Raw genomic sequence first — 13,968 nt, 5'->3', positions numbered from 1 at the left:
TACGTGGAGCTGGCAGTTACACGAGAGAGATGTGTAAATGCGGAAAAGGAAGGCATCCCAATGACGAGCTGGCACTCTGCTTCAAAAATAGAGTTTTGTCCTTGCACTTTGGTTTCAAAAAGAAAAAAAAAAAAGCAAAAAACCTTTCATTTCTGTATGCGAAACGTTTGCTGATAAAACTGAACGAAAGTGATTTATGTTCAGGATCATAATATTAACATCCAGGCTTTTACTACTCTCTTGCTTGGTTGTTTTGTTTTGTTTTTAAATCTTACCAATAAACAAAAAAGTGTTTTAAATATAAAATGTCCGTAAGTATAAATGTATAGCATAATACGGTTGTGAAGGCTGAATTCTGTTTGTTTTTGTATATATTGTGTGGTTAGAGGAAAGGTAAATGATTTGTAAATTTTCAGTTAATTTACATATGTGCCCTACTTAAATAAAAAAGAAATATTTAAATTTTATCCTATATGAGCAATTAGTTTGAATCGAGGGGGAGGTTTGCATTATTTCACATTCCAGGGCCATAGGAAAGTAATTCTATTTTTATATATATTTCCTGTGTACTATACAGTTTTTATTTATAAAATATGCAGTAGGATATGGCTGGTGTGCTGTGCAGGTCCTAGGAAGGATCTGACATTATAATTCAAGAACATGTGCACGCCTACATAATATAAAAGAAGATTGTTTGAATTGTCCTGACACTGAAGATGTACAATGCATCGTAGCACATGAGCATCACTTTAAATTGCGGGGAGTCTAAATAAGACAGACGAGTGGTAGAGAGCACATCCAAAGAGTGTAATTTCCTCATGCTATAACTAAAATTTAATATCATTAAAATTTCCAAGATCATGTGAAGAATGCTAGATATCATTTCAGTATTAGAAAAGAAACTCCCCTCCACTGTGTAGCTCTTTAATTACTGGGTTTCCATAATAAAAGAATAAATTTTCTATAGATAAATCATTGCATTATTTTACTCCAGGGAAAAAAAAATGCATTTGTAAGAAAATAATTGGCATATCCAGTCGTCTATGAGTATTTGTATCCTGCTTCTAAATAAAATTGCACTGTTTTTCTAAGAAATGGTAATGTTATTTTTGGCCTGTAGTATTTCTTTTACAATGAATATATTTTACCGCACAAGTATTCTTATTATAAAAATTCAGTTTGAGCAGGAGAGTCAGCGTTTTTTCAGAAATGTTCCAAGGAAATACTTGAAAACAGGAAGTTGTCTTTCACTGCTATGATGATGTAATATCAGAATAGCTTTTTTAGTTTGATGTGCATGTAACGAACGATAGGATATTCTCAGTGAGCCAATGTTGGGACCATTAACAGGCTGAAGTTTTCAAAAATAATTTAGCCAAAAGTCGAATACAAAGGGACTGCAAATGAACCAGCAGGCCTTTAGAGTGATCACTGCCTTTGATTTCTTAAGTGCCTTTATTTCATGAGACCTCTGTTGTTGCGATAATTTTATTTCAAATATGTTGTACCAATTTTAGGATGCTGGCGTGCACATACCAGATACCAGATCCGAGCTAGTTTGTTCTGATTGATTCAGCTTTTAGGAAAGCTGAGATATGCGAGTGTGCAAGCAGCTTCAGACCATAGCTCTGCACGAGGCTGCCTCTACGTGTAGATAACATGGGAAATTAGTTCAGCAACGTTTTTGAGGTAGTTTAGCCATGACTCTCTTGATCATTTTGGTTTGCCACAGTCCTTGGAAACTGAAGCTTTTTGCTATCATAAAAGGAAGAGCGTGGATAAATGATGTGGCATCAGGAGTACCCCATTTTTCCGTGGCTCGCTTACGGGTTCTTTATCCCATCACTGTCACATTTCCCTGGTCCTTCACTGATGAGTAGCCGGACAAAATTTTAGGTATACTGTGAGAATACTTGTGGCAGTTCTTGATTCTGCCCCTTGTAGCCTGGAAAAAAAGCTGCTCGTCTTTTTTGTCTAAGTGAAAGGGCTGAAATCAGAGAAAGTGAAGGATTCCAGTGTCCACGAATCCTCTGTCACTTACACAAATGGGTAAGTGTGTAAATAGTCAAAACCAGCGTTCCTTATTTTATAGCTTCCTTGCTTAATACATAATACAGTTGATGTATTAACAAATTGTTTCCAGGCTGAGTGTAGCATGAAGTAATGCAGAGAAACTGCCAAGGAATGTGTGAGAGATGTTGAGATATATATGCAGCCTAGAACCATAGTTAGAATCCTTGAGTACCCAATTTCTGCTATGTTGGACTGAACTTGAAAAAGTAGGGGTTTGGAAGTACGCAAGAGTCAGTAGTCAGCCAGTGCAGATAGGTAGCATCTTTTTGTGCTTTATGTGGTGCAGGGAAGACTGCATAAAATAAGAGACCTTTTCCTTCTTCCCTTCCCCCTTTTCTTCTGTGTTCTCTGGCTATTCTAGATGGCAGTTCAACTGTCCAGATGTAGATGTCTGCTCAGGGACAGCTGAACAGTTCTCTAGGCTCACTCCCCTTGAATAAATAGGGGTGGAGTTCAGTTGCCCAAATACAGGCATTTACAGTCGTTACGGGCACTAAAGGCCCTTCGCTGGGCCTTCAACTGCCTCTGAGGAAGAGTGCTGGCTACTAACAAGTAATGTGTATGTCAGTCCCACTTGGATGTCTTGGACGTTTCGGACTGAGTGCCTCTGTACTCTACCTCTGTACTCTATGCCTCTGGTACTATCTGAAACAGAAACTTAGAAACCACTCTCACATGTTGTAGGTGTCTGAGTGCGGAACTGAAGCTCACAATCAGAATTTAAGATACATATTTTCATGCAACTTTCAGGGCATTACGTGGGAAAAGCTTAGTAGGCTTTGCTGAGCAGAGGGGCTAAAACCCGAATATCTAGCATTCAGATTTTCTGCAGTTCCTGTGGCCTTTGTTCATAGGCTAGTAATGGCCACTGCCCATCTCGGATCAAAAGAGCTATCCCACTCCAGCCGACGGACTGGCAGTTGGGAAAGGTGTACTGAGCAAGTTCTGTCATCTCTTTGAAAAGGTAAATGCTAGAAAGTCTCGCTTTATTTTGTGCAGTTTGTCAGTTTGGCATTAGACAATGCCAGTGCATGGGCACTGCAGCTTGATCAGGTAGTCAGTTAAGTTGTTATAATGGCACATAGCACGGCTTTGTCCTTGGCTGACGGCCACTTTACCAAAACGTCCCTGAAGTGATTCAGGAATTAGGAGGAGCCAAGGATGTTTCCCAATAAGGAGTGGCTGTTCTGTTTTCAGGGGTAAGAGAATTTCATTCTGTGGACATGGAGACACTTCCTGTTGACTCTAGGACTGCAGAAGAGGTGCTGATGCTATTTAGTTGACTAGAATAGGCAGGGCTGGGAGGTGGAGTGAGGCCTTCACCAAAACAGGTTGCAGAGCATGTGGGATCTGATTTGCCATCTGAATGCTTGTGCTAGAATTGTGGCTAACGCTTTGAGGGAATGTGTCAGTGTACAGCTTCATGATGATTTAAGACCGACATTAACTATTGGAAATAAACTTATGGCTTGAAATAGCAAACATCCTCTTGACCTAAGAGTGATAGATCTTTTATCTGTGGCATAATCCTGTCTGTGATGAAAGCATCAATTTAGTGTCATGGAAGAATCCCCACCCAGTCCATTTTCTGTCCAGACTGTTCATTGCGATGATCTTTTAGCTCATGCTAAAATTCTCCATCAGGACCTGAACCAGAAGTGCAGGTCTTTCTATTCACTAGACATTGATAACCTTTTCCCTGTTGGACCTACCTATGAAGATGTCATTGCTAGTGGCAATCACTTCCCCCAGAAGGCAAAGGACTAACTATTTATGGGTTAATTCCTCCGTTCCACACACACACACACACAATTCAGTTTTAGGTTAGGTTAGGCTTTCTCTGAGGCTAAATTCTCTCATGAATGTGACTTTCAAGTATTACCTTAACAGATTAATGTATTTGTTTTTCATCTAAACTTCATTTATTTAAGGCTGAGTCTATATTTCCTGTTTCATCAAGTGGCAGGCTGTCTTTTCACAGGCGGAAAGGATGAGGCCCTTCAGAGAGTCTCAAGATTGTGTTGGTGGCTGACAGATCCCCAAGTGGGTCCTCCCTGTGTTAGGGATGGCTGGGTGACCACAGAGGTGGAACCTGCTCTGCCGTTAGAGCCCTCTCCCTTGGAATATCAGTGAAAAAAGTCTCCCTTGATGTAATGTGGTGCTACAATTTCCCCAAATACTCTACCAGTATTCACGGTATTTTGTGAACACTATCATCTTTTTACGACCTTCTGTCAATGTAATCCTAACAATGTAGCCTTTAGGAGCATCTCTTATGTAATATTATGTGTACAATTGCTTTCCTTTAATTCATAGCTGTTCCTTCTTACCACTAGCATTTAGATTTGGGATAAAAATGTCTGTAAGCATTTTACCTTTTAACACAATTATTGGCTCATTTTACATTCAAAGGAAGCTTCACATACAGAATTACTCCTGACTCTGCATGTGCTACGGTTTTGCCTACTGTATTTTCAAATGTTCCTGCAAACTGGGTTTTCCTCTGTCTTCTTCTAATTTTCTTTTCAGTTTTTCTCACTATGTATTTTAGTATACATCCTTGCAGTTCTTTTTTCCCTTTAATGAGATTACTTTGATTTATATTCTTTGCACCACACTGAGTGACCCATTTCCATATGGTACACAGGTGTATTAAACTTGCTCTTATTATTCAGATTTTTTATTTTGCGTGAGACCACCTACTTTGTTGCTTTTTAACTCCTTTTCATAACCTTGTAATAAACCACTTTCTTTCAGGTTTTCCTTAGGAGATGCTCGCAGGCCACTGCATGAAACTGCAATATTGGTGGAAGACATTGTCCACACTCAGCTGATAAATTTGGTAAGAATATAACGGATAAAATAGTCTTTACTGTAAAATTCATTGAAATAACTTGGAATTTTCACATATTTCATATTTTTCAATAACTAATAATGGATCTATTTTTAAAAACAACTAGAACCCCGAAACTGAGAATGAAATTCTGTCCTGGATAATCTGAAGAACCACTATTAGGCTCTCAGATAGAGTTGTACACTTTGCGTGTGTTATCTGCAAACCCACCTAACCTGGGGAATAAAGCTGGCCCAGTTTTTTGTAAAAAGCTTTAATTCTTAAAAAAAACCCAAAACAAAAACCAAAAAATGAAAAACTATATAGTCATTGCTGATTTTTATCTTTTAATTTTTATGTTAATATATTTGCCTAGTATTTATGTTTTAATATTTTTAGTATTTAATGTTTTCATTTTCTGTTGAAAATAATGCAGAAATAGTGAGTGTTTGTACTTCTTGAAAGCCAGTGAAAGTGGTATATAAATAATTTGAAATTACTGAAAAGGTTACGAAAACAATTCGGGTGTTTTGAATCTTGTCAGTCAAAAACAGTTCCAACATTTGCACCTCTCCATAATTGTTTTTAATTTAAATTCAGTGCTATTAAGAAAATGGAAGCATTTTACACTGCAGAACTCAGCGTGGCATGAAGCTGCTAGCGTATTCCAATGATATTTTATACACAGAGGGGTATTATTATATGTCCCCTTTAGTTTGGGAAGCAAAACAGATCTTACTTGTTTTTTTCCTCATAGTGATCCTTCGAATGAAATTACTAGCATGTTATATATGTGTGCGAATTATATGGAGCTAATATATATAACTATACTAATACATATTGTAACTAATATTTACATTTGTTAAGACCCTGAATTGGCCAGAGCTTTGAGGTCACAAATTCCTAAATCTTTTCTTTACAGTGAGGACCTTCAGCCATCAGAACGGTTTTTAAATTTAAAATTCGGTTTTATTAGATTTTATTATTATTAGATTATTCTACTTCAATTTTATTGAAGTAGGATAATAAACTTTTTCAAACAGGGAAAGTTCAGAATGGGGCAGAGCACAGGTAAGAAGGGGTTAGAAATAAATCTCCCCCTGCCTCCTGGTTGCCTGCAGACGGGCGCTTTCCTCCGGGTTCGCACTCAGTCCAGTTCGGCGGCTTCCTGAATTGCAGCGACCGCATCCCGGTCCCTTCTGGGTCTGGCTCGTTTATTCTTCGCCTTTCCCCTTGCAATCATGCGGGGCAGATTTTGTGTTTTCCCCTTCCGCCCGGGTGTAGCTGATCTTGATAGGAAAATCAAGGGCCCTGGGGTCTCTTCACTTAAATCCAGGCTGGGCCCTTAGGTAGGGGCCGGCGCCGAGCCGAGGCTGACCCTGAGCAGCACGTAGGAGCACGGGGCCGTTCCCGCCAGAAGGAAGAACGGGAACGGAGCGGCCGATAAACTGCTTTTCTAACCTTTTGCCTCGAAGCCCAAGACAGCACTTTATTTCCGAGGAAGTGAAAGTATCTTTAATAGCTCATTGTTTTGACCTCTGACACGCACATGCCGGAACTCTTAAATCATGCGCTTTTTACATGCCCTCTGCTACTGATAGCGATTTTTGCACATTTGTCATCCTTTAATGCTTTGCATTCTTTTTGAGCTGTCGCTGTGTATTTATATTGACTTTTCACGTGCGGGTACGTATCCAATATTAGTAAAAAGCTGTTTTTATAATTGAAGCTGGCTGCAGATGTGAATTTATTGCTCGCTGCCTAATTTTGTCATCTTGCCCATGTCAGTGAGGGTACCTGGTCCTCATTATGTAATTTAATGATTTCTTCTCAAAATTCCTGTCCTTTTTGTCGTTCATAATACATTATACTGTAGAAATTATTTTTATGCATAAAGTAAAGCTGGCGTGTTGCTCGCATCTTTCATAGTAAACATTTGTAAAAAGAGAGCAAACTTGTTGATTAAGTCCAGATTTGAGCTTCTGATTTCAAGGATACGTTGCCAGCTTGATTGCCTTTGATTGGGTGACTTTTGATATCTCGGAGGTTTATAGTTCCAGCTTCCTATTTTCAAAGTTGATCTGAATTTTGTTAAATCAGAGGCCAGTTTGGACAGGTTTATATGGTCACTGCTTTAAACGTCTATATACTTCATGCAGTCCGGCTGCTATAGCAGATTCTTGAGAAGCATACTTCTGTTGGTCTGCATCGCGATTTGTGATAGATACTTTTCTGTGTGTGTTTTGAACACTGTTTTACGTTCAGTTATCTTCTGCTAAACATACATTCAAATGGAGAGAAGGAAATGAGCATCTCCAGAGGGTGATTCATAGCATCCTAAAATTGGTTTGTGGATAATAGATAAGATGAATCACCTTCTGAGGAATTTATTTCCGCAGCTGACTAATAAAGGGCTCCTTTGGTGGCTGGCTGAGATTTGGATGTCTAAAAGTTAGATATAAAAGTTAGGAGAGATGAATTCCATCTATACTATGTAAGATAATTGTATCAGAACGCTAACATCACTTTGAAAAAATTTTGCATCTATTTTAATTATAATAAATATTTCAGTATTTGCATAACAAGCAATAAAATTCAAAACCAATAAAGCCATAGAGTGAAATAGGTCTGTACATTTTTTATTCAAACATAACTTATTTGAAGGGCACAATGAATTTAAGTTTATCTTGAAATCAAGTTCTTTGCTGACTGATAGTATGTGTTCAGAAACTGAGCTGTATGTGTTTATAGATGTCTTAATATTAGATCTTAAACTGTATTTATTTAGGTGTACCAAGACTAGAGGTTCCAGTCAAGGCTATATTGCCATGTATGATTAGGCACACGTAGTAGATGTTTTTGCGCCAGAGGAAATTGTGCCTACAAAAAAGGTTCAACAGGGAATGCAAAAAGTTGTTAATCAGCAGGGCACAAACCTTTAAATTACTTGTCATTCCAGCAGGGCCTGTTTTAGTTCTTTCTTTCATCATATCCAGTACAATTTGCATGTTCAGTAAGAAAGTTGTGTATGCAGTCCATCAGCTTTCTATTTCCAGGCACCTGTTTTAGCTCTGTAATCATATCAGCTACTTCGTTGCAAATTTCCACTGCCTGGAGTCAAGATGGAAGGTTATAATTCATGTTTTCTTTACACTCAGATTGCACACTGTATGGTCCTATCTATTTTTAGTAGAGCTGGTAAAGCAAATTTCTGAAATTCTTAAGAATTAAATTCCTCTTTAAGTATATATTAATATGAACCTTATTGTACAAATGCAAGTGAAACCAGAGAGCTGTGAATAGGAGCACTGGATGAAGCAATACTTAGGACTACACGTTCGGGCTTTTTTTACATGAAGACCTAGAGGATGACCGGCTGAGACCTCAGTTCTTTGTCCTTCATTGGACTGGAGCTTGGCACATGTCTTCCGCTGTCCGGTAAGGTGGTAGGGAGTACGGGGCAGCGAGGGAGCAGCCAAAATGAAATGGAGGGTAGTGTATAGCTCCGCCCCTCAAAATGAAGGGGTGCGTTTAGCGTCTTCCATACTTCCAGGTACCTATCAGTGGTAAGAGAGAATTGGGGGGGGGGAAGAGAACAGAGATGGAAAGGGAGAATTAGGAAACAGGCACTCTGCGCTTAACTTCCCCGTATTGTTTGCAGATACGCATGCTCTCTGCAGTGCTCTTCAGCCATTACTTTTTTACTGGCTTTTGTTTTTTTCACGTATCATTGTTTTTCATGTGGATTATAGCTAGGAAAGTATGGTATGTTTGTGCCAGTGAGACCGCTGGGAGCAAGGCTCTTTAGCGAGCAGACTTTAAACATCCTGACTGTATGTGCTGGGCTTGCAGGGATGACCTCATCTTTCTAAATGATGAGAAATAAGAGATGCACTTAGGTTTGGTAGGCCTTGAATGTCTCTATCCAGAATTGCAGTATTGTTGAGAATGAAAAGGGTTGGATCATAGTAAATATAGTATTGTTTGATTAAAGTTAACAACTGAAGGCCTGTCATTATCCTCTCGTGATAGGGTCATAGCTCCATGTTGGTACTTGGGGTGTTATGTCCAAAGGCTGTAGACAATAAGATCATGATGTGCTGCGTAAATCGAAAAAGTTGTTAAAGAGTTACTTTCTGTGTGCTGGGAAAGTATTAGCTGGACGTTTAGTATTCAGAGTCCATTAGCAGCAGTTTATTGCCTGAGCATGCTGAGCATGATAGTAGTAGTACACATACCTGCTTCCACAGAATTCAGTTTAGCAATAGGTCTGAATCTCAGTCCTTTACGTTTTTTTTCTGGATATTGAATGGCTTCTGAGAAGAGAATAGATTTACTTTTCCCCAGTGAAAGGCATTTTAGCAGTAGCACAGAGTTCAGCAGGGGGACATCCGTAATTATGCATACACCCGCCAAAAATATAAATGTGCTCATAGACAGCAAAGCTCAGAAGTTACCATGGACTGTTAAGTAACCATGAAAGAGTGGCTGCTCAGAGGGAAGACCACAGCACGTTGCAACAGCCTTGGACTACATCCTCCTTTACATGTTTTCTCCGCTGGAATTCCTTGTACGCTGTGATAAGTCATTGCTGAGACTGTCCTAAATGATAGAATTCATATTAATCGAGTTGTGGTTTACTCCCTGTCAGCTAAAGTGTGTTTGCTAGAAGATGGACTCTGATCTCTTCAATTGATGTCAAATGATTTAAGTCAACCCCACTCAGCTGTTTTTTCAGACTGCAGCAGTGTCAACTGTGGTATGCAAGCTCTCCAAACATTCAGGAAGATATTCATAGCCTAGAAAGCTCACATTTTCCGTGAGCTGAGGAGCAAGAAGAAAGAAAATGTAGCTTAGATTGCCCCAAAATCTCATTGTGCAGGATATCTGTGGTTAGGGTGTGGGTTTTTTTTTTTTTTGTATCATTCATTTTTGTATTCCTATGGAAGAAATTAATTTCATATACATTGTGCTGCTATCTTGTAATTTTTGGCATTCTACTTCTGCTTCCTTTTTAGGGGCATGTTTTGGGTCTCGTGTTACATGTATGCATACAAGAATGCTTTTCATATATACTTAGGTCATTTTTCTTTTTTCTGCTTTATGATTATTGGAAATTGGTTGGCTTTTACACAGATAATCCAGTAAGTTCAGAGTCAGTCCTTTGGTCTCAACCAAAGCACAGAGCAGGTCAGCAGATGAATAATCCGTGCTGAAATATGTAGATTTCTTTTAAACTGTGGAAGTAATTCATGGGTAGAACACTTGCAGTGAGATGCAGTGATTCAGCAGCACCTCAAGTCTTTAATAAGTCTGTAATAAGTATATCCAGTGGAATAAATTGTTTTTATAGTAAAGACTTAAATAAAGCTGGGGGAGTCAATTGCCATAACTAGCAAAAGGAAAGGTGAAAGTACAGAGAAAGGGCTAGATTTGCTGTTATCAAATGTTAAAGTACTGTATTGTGATTGATGTGAATTTTATGTTTTCAAAATGCCAGGAATTTCTGAATGAACTTGATGTGCTTTCTTTGCTTCCCAGCTTTATTCTTTCAACTGCTAACCATTTTAATTTAAAAAGAAGGCACAAAAGTAAAGGAAGGAAAACTGACTTTCACTCGCACATCCAGAGAAAAAGACAATAGTGGGAATGGGAGAGAAGTTGGGGAAAATGAGAATTTAAATAGAAAGAAGGATAAAACTTTTCTTGGTTCTTTATATCCTACTTCAACAGTTGTTTTTTTTTTTTTTTTAATGAATCACACACATTTTTCATTCACAAACTGGATTAGTGATTGTAACGTATGTAACCTCTATGCTGTGCTTGAATCATGCAGTTTCAAGTTTGTTTACTGCCTTTTCAAACTGTTGGACCTGTAACCTTATACACCTAATTGTAGGATTTCTGACATTCCTTTTTAGGAAAACAGCACGTTCATTAGCAGAATTACTCAGTGATATAAACAGTGTGAAGCACTGTTCACTCTTGATCACAAAGTTATATGCAACTGTCACTTATGCCACCCCAGTAAGGGGAAAAGTCCTTGTTTTATGAGTCTGTTTTAAAACAGTAATAAAGTTTCCTGGGCAGGACATTAATTAGAGGGGTTATCAAAATAAGACAAACTAATATAATTTGTGATTGTACAAAATAAAGGAAGTTGAGGGTACCATAGGGACCTCATGAATCACAGGATGGAAACAATCTTCTGGCTAACTAAACATTCAGACTTTGTACTAAGTCGCAGAGTATATATACAGCTCAGCAAACCGGAACACACTGTGTGTTTACATGAATGGGATAAAGGAGTTCACAAAAGCCATCTGGGAAAAATCCTCAAACTGTACAGTCCTTCCCTGCTGTAGAGTAAATTAAACAACATACATGCATTCGCAGCAAACACATGGCACACCTGCCCTGGAAGAAGTTAAACTGGAAAAGAGGGCTTATAATATGAAGAACTCCACGAGGACCATCAAGTTAGCACTTCTCTTGTGTGATGAAAAAAAAAGCGAAGGGACTTTATCCCTAGTAAGCAGACGCGAATTGTAAAGTGTGTGAGCGTCATTTAAATGTGCTCATCGTTTAGACTGTGTTATTGCATCGCTAGGAGGAAGTTTTTTGTTTTTGTTTTTTCTCTTTTCTGTTGGAAATTGCACCTTTAACAAATTGGTCTCGTTGCTATTCTCAGAATTGTTTTTTCACTCGTGGCGGCCTAGTAGAACTTCCTGTGCCCAAAAATCCAGTTTACCAATATCCTGATCTTGCCTTTCAATTCTTGGACACCATACGAGTTTCTGTAGCTACTCAATTTCTTGTTTGAGATTTATATTTTTTTCTTTTCCAATATTTCGTCATTGGCAAGTGCTTGACTTAGATTACTTGTGCAAATGGACAGCATTTCCTCTTTAATACGCTAGTGCATCATAAAAAGTCTCTTAAGAAGACATTTCATGGAAAAATAAAATTGATGAACTCTTGTCTGACTTTTTATGAAGACTTGCCTTTTTTCATCTTTAATGAATTTGAAAAATGGTGTCGTGAGTTTTCTACTGTTACATTAGCTGTTACCTTTTTACCTAATTCAGGTGTATTTTTTCTAAAGCACAGAATCTACTTCATTTTTTAATGGCAATATTCTAGTTACTTTCCCCCCCCTAAAAGAGTAGATATGCTGCACTTGGATTTTTCACATTCAGCCAAGCAAAATGGAAGAGGACAAATTTGGAGATATTCTATTAGGAGAGTCACTGCAAGTTCAAAGGGCTGTTTTTTTTTAAATTTTGTCTATTCCCACACCAATTTTTTTATTATTGTAGCAAGAGCTGCTTAGTATCAGAGGCATGGTAAGCATATTTTGGAGCAGAGGTATTCTTTCAAGGAGCAAATGTTTATTTGTAATAATCCACGTATCTCCTTCCATGATTCTTGGGTATTTTTCCAACGAGGCAGCCACCTCATTCAGTGCACGTGATGCTCTGGTTGTGCGGCTGTGTTATATGATATTCCTACCTTATTTATTTCAGAAGATGGTGCGCGCATTATAAATTAGGAAACGGCTTCAGGAAGAGAAGGTACAATTTATTTTGAATTCTGGTTTGTTGTGTGTGGAACATACGTAATGGCCACTGAAGTCAAAATAGGAATAATGCATCTTCGTTTCACTTGGAGACTGAGAAAATAAATTATCATTTGGGAAGGACTTAGATACTAATATGAAGAACGCTATAGGAAAAAGCCATAAGGAACTGAATAATTATGTCCAAATGATTACAGCTACGTGTTCCATAGTAGCGAAAAAAAGCAAACTGTTGACTGGATTGAATAAAAAAAGCAATACGGTCAATAGTTAAAGATTGTCTCGTAATGCGCTTAAAATACAGAGATTGAAGGCAGTGCAGGCAGCCACGATCCTGATATTTCCTGATTTTCTGTATCAGTCTTTGGGCCTTTTATAGCATTGACATAGCTTTATGTGTGGTGTACGTGTACACATATATATGTGCCTATATATGCACGACTATTTTTTTCACTCTTAATCCATCAGATCCCTGTTTCAGCTGTTCAGCAAAAGGAATTAAATATGTATGACATTTCACTCGCGAGATCTTTGGATTCAATTGCATTCTTCAATATACATGTATTCAATTATCTGGACTTTGGAGGCTTTTCTAAATGAAGTGATAAGTTGGTCCTAGGCTGAGTTTCCAAAATACAAATACATCCGCTATTTGATTTTTAGTATATTTTGCGAGAGGTATAGCACAGATCGATAGCTGCTGAAATCTTGGATGAGGAGTGATCAGCTGTGATGTTCAGTGTGCAGATGCACTCTGTCCAGGGGCTATTGGCTACTTATATTGACATCACTTAGGATTTTTCTTGAGCTATATGGCATTCTATGTGATTAGTTCTTTTGAAAAAAAAATAAGTTAAAAAAGTGAAGAATAATAATTAGATTGTTACTATACACATGGTGTACTCTGGTAAATCAACGTTTTGTCAGTGGTTTTACTCTCTAGTCTCCTTTACTGAAGGTGGTTATGATTTGACAGGTTTTTGCTGAGGTGATTTTTGATATAGGTTTAAACATAAGTCTGTCACAAACTATTTAGCTTCTTCTGGGTTGACATGAAGGAGCAATGTGTCAGTCTGTAAACAATTACAATTACACCCCAAGCTTGGAAAGTCTAATGAAAACCTGTGAAATTCAGGGTTTCTGTCTGTCTTTTACTTAGTTGTATAGGGTAAATTGAATATTATAAATATATGAGCTTGTATGTAAATTACATATCTGCACACAACGCATCCATCTCATCTAGTATTCTGATTCTGGCAGTAAGTCGTCAATTGGACACTCTAAATGAAAAGGACCCAAAATTTATCAACCGTCTGCAACAAGTGAATGTTTTATTAGGGAAATAGACCTCAGGCCAATTTTCAAGAACATCTATGTATCTTTGAAATTATCTCCAAAGTCAGATGAGCTATATATTTTTTTCAGTCCTCTCCTTTGCTTTATTTCAAATAATTATCCAAACATGTTAACGGTCAGTGATAGC

The 13,968-nt window shown here is 38.0% G+C and overlaps 1 protein-coding gene across 9 annotated transcripts in view; it reads left to right on the top strand.

The window, feature by feature from the left end:
• The window catches only part of SUPT3H (SPT3 homolog, SAGA and STAGA complex component), a 303,750-nt gene that overhangs the window by 153,281 nt on the left and 136,501 nt on the right, over positions 1–13,968 (top strand). For all 9 annotated transcript variants that reach the window (XM_068936984.1, XM_009667978.2, XM_009667976.2 and 6 more), the window contains one exon: positions 4,831–4,915. In XM_068936984.1, the coding sequence (XP_068793085.1) occupies positions 4,831–4,915 (85 nt within the window). The remainder of the gene's footprint in view (positions 1–4,830; positions 4,916–13,968) is intronic.

Source organism: Struthio camelus, chromosome 3 (genome assembly GCF_040807025.1).
Source record: "Struthio camelus isolate bStrCam1 chromosome 3, bStrCam1.hap1, whole genome shotgun sequence".
Lineage (NCBI taxonomy): Eukaryota > Metazoa > Chordata > Aves > Struthioniformes > Struthionidae > Struthio > Struthio camelus.
This window is presented reverse-complemented; position numbering and strand designations above follow the sequence as displayed.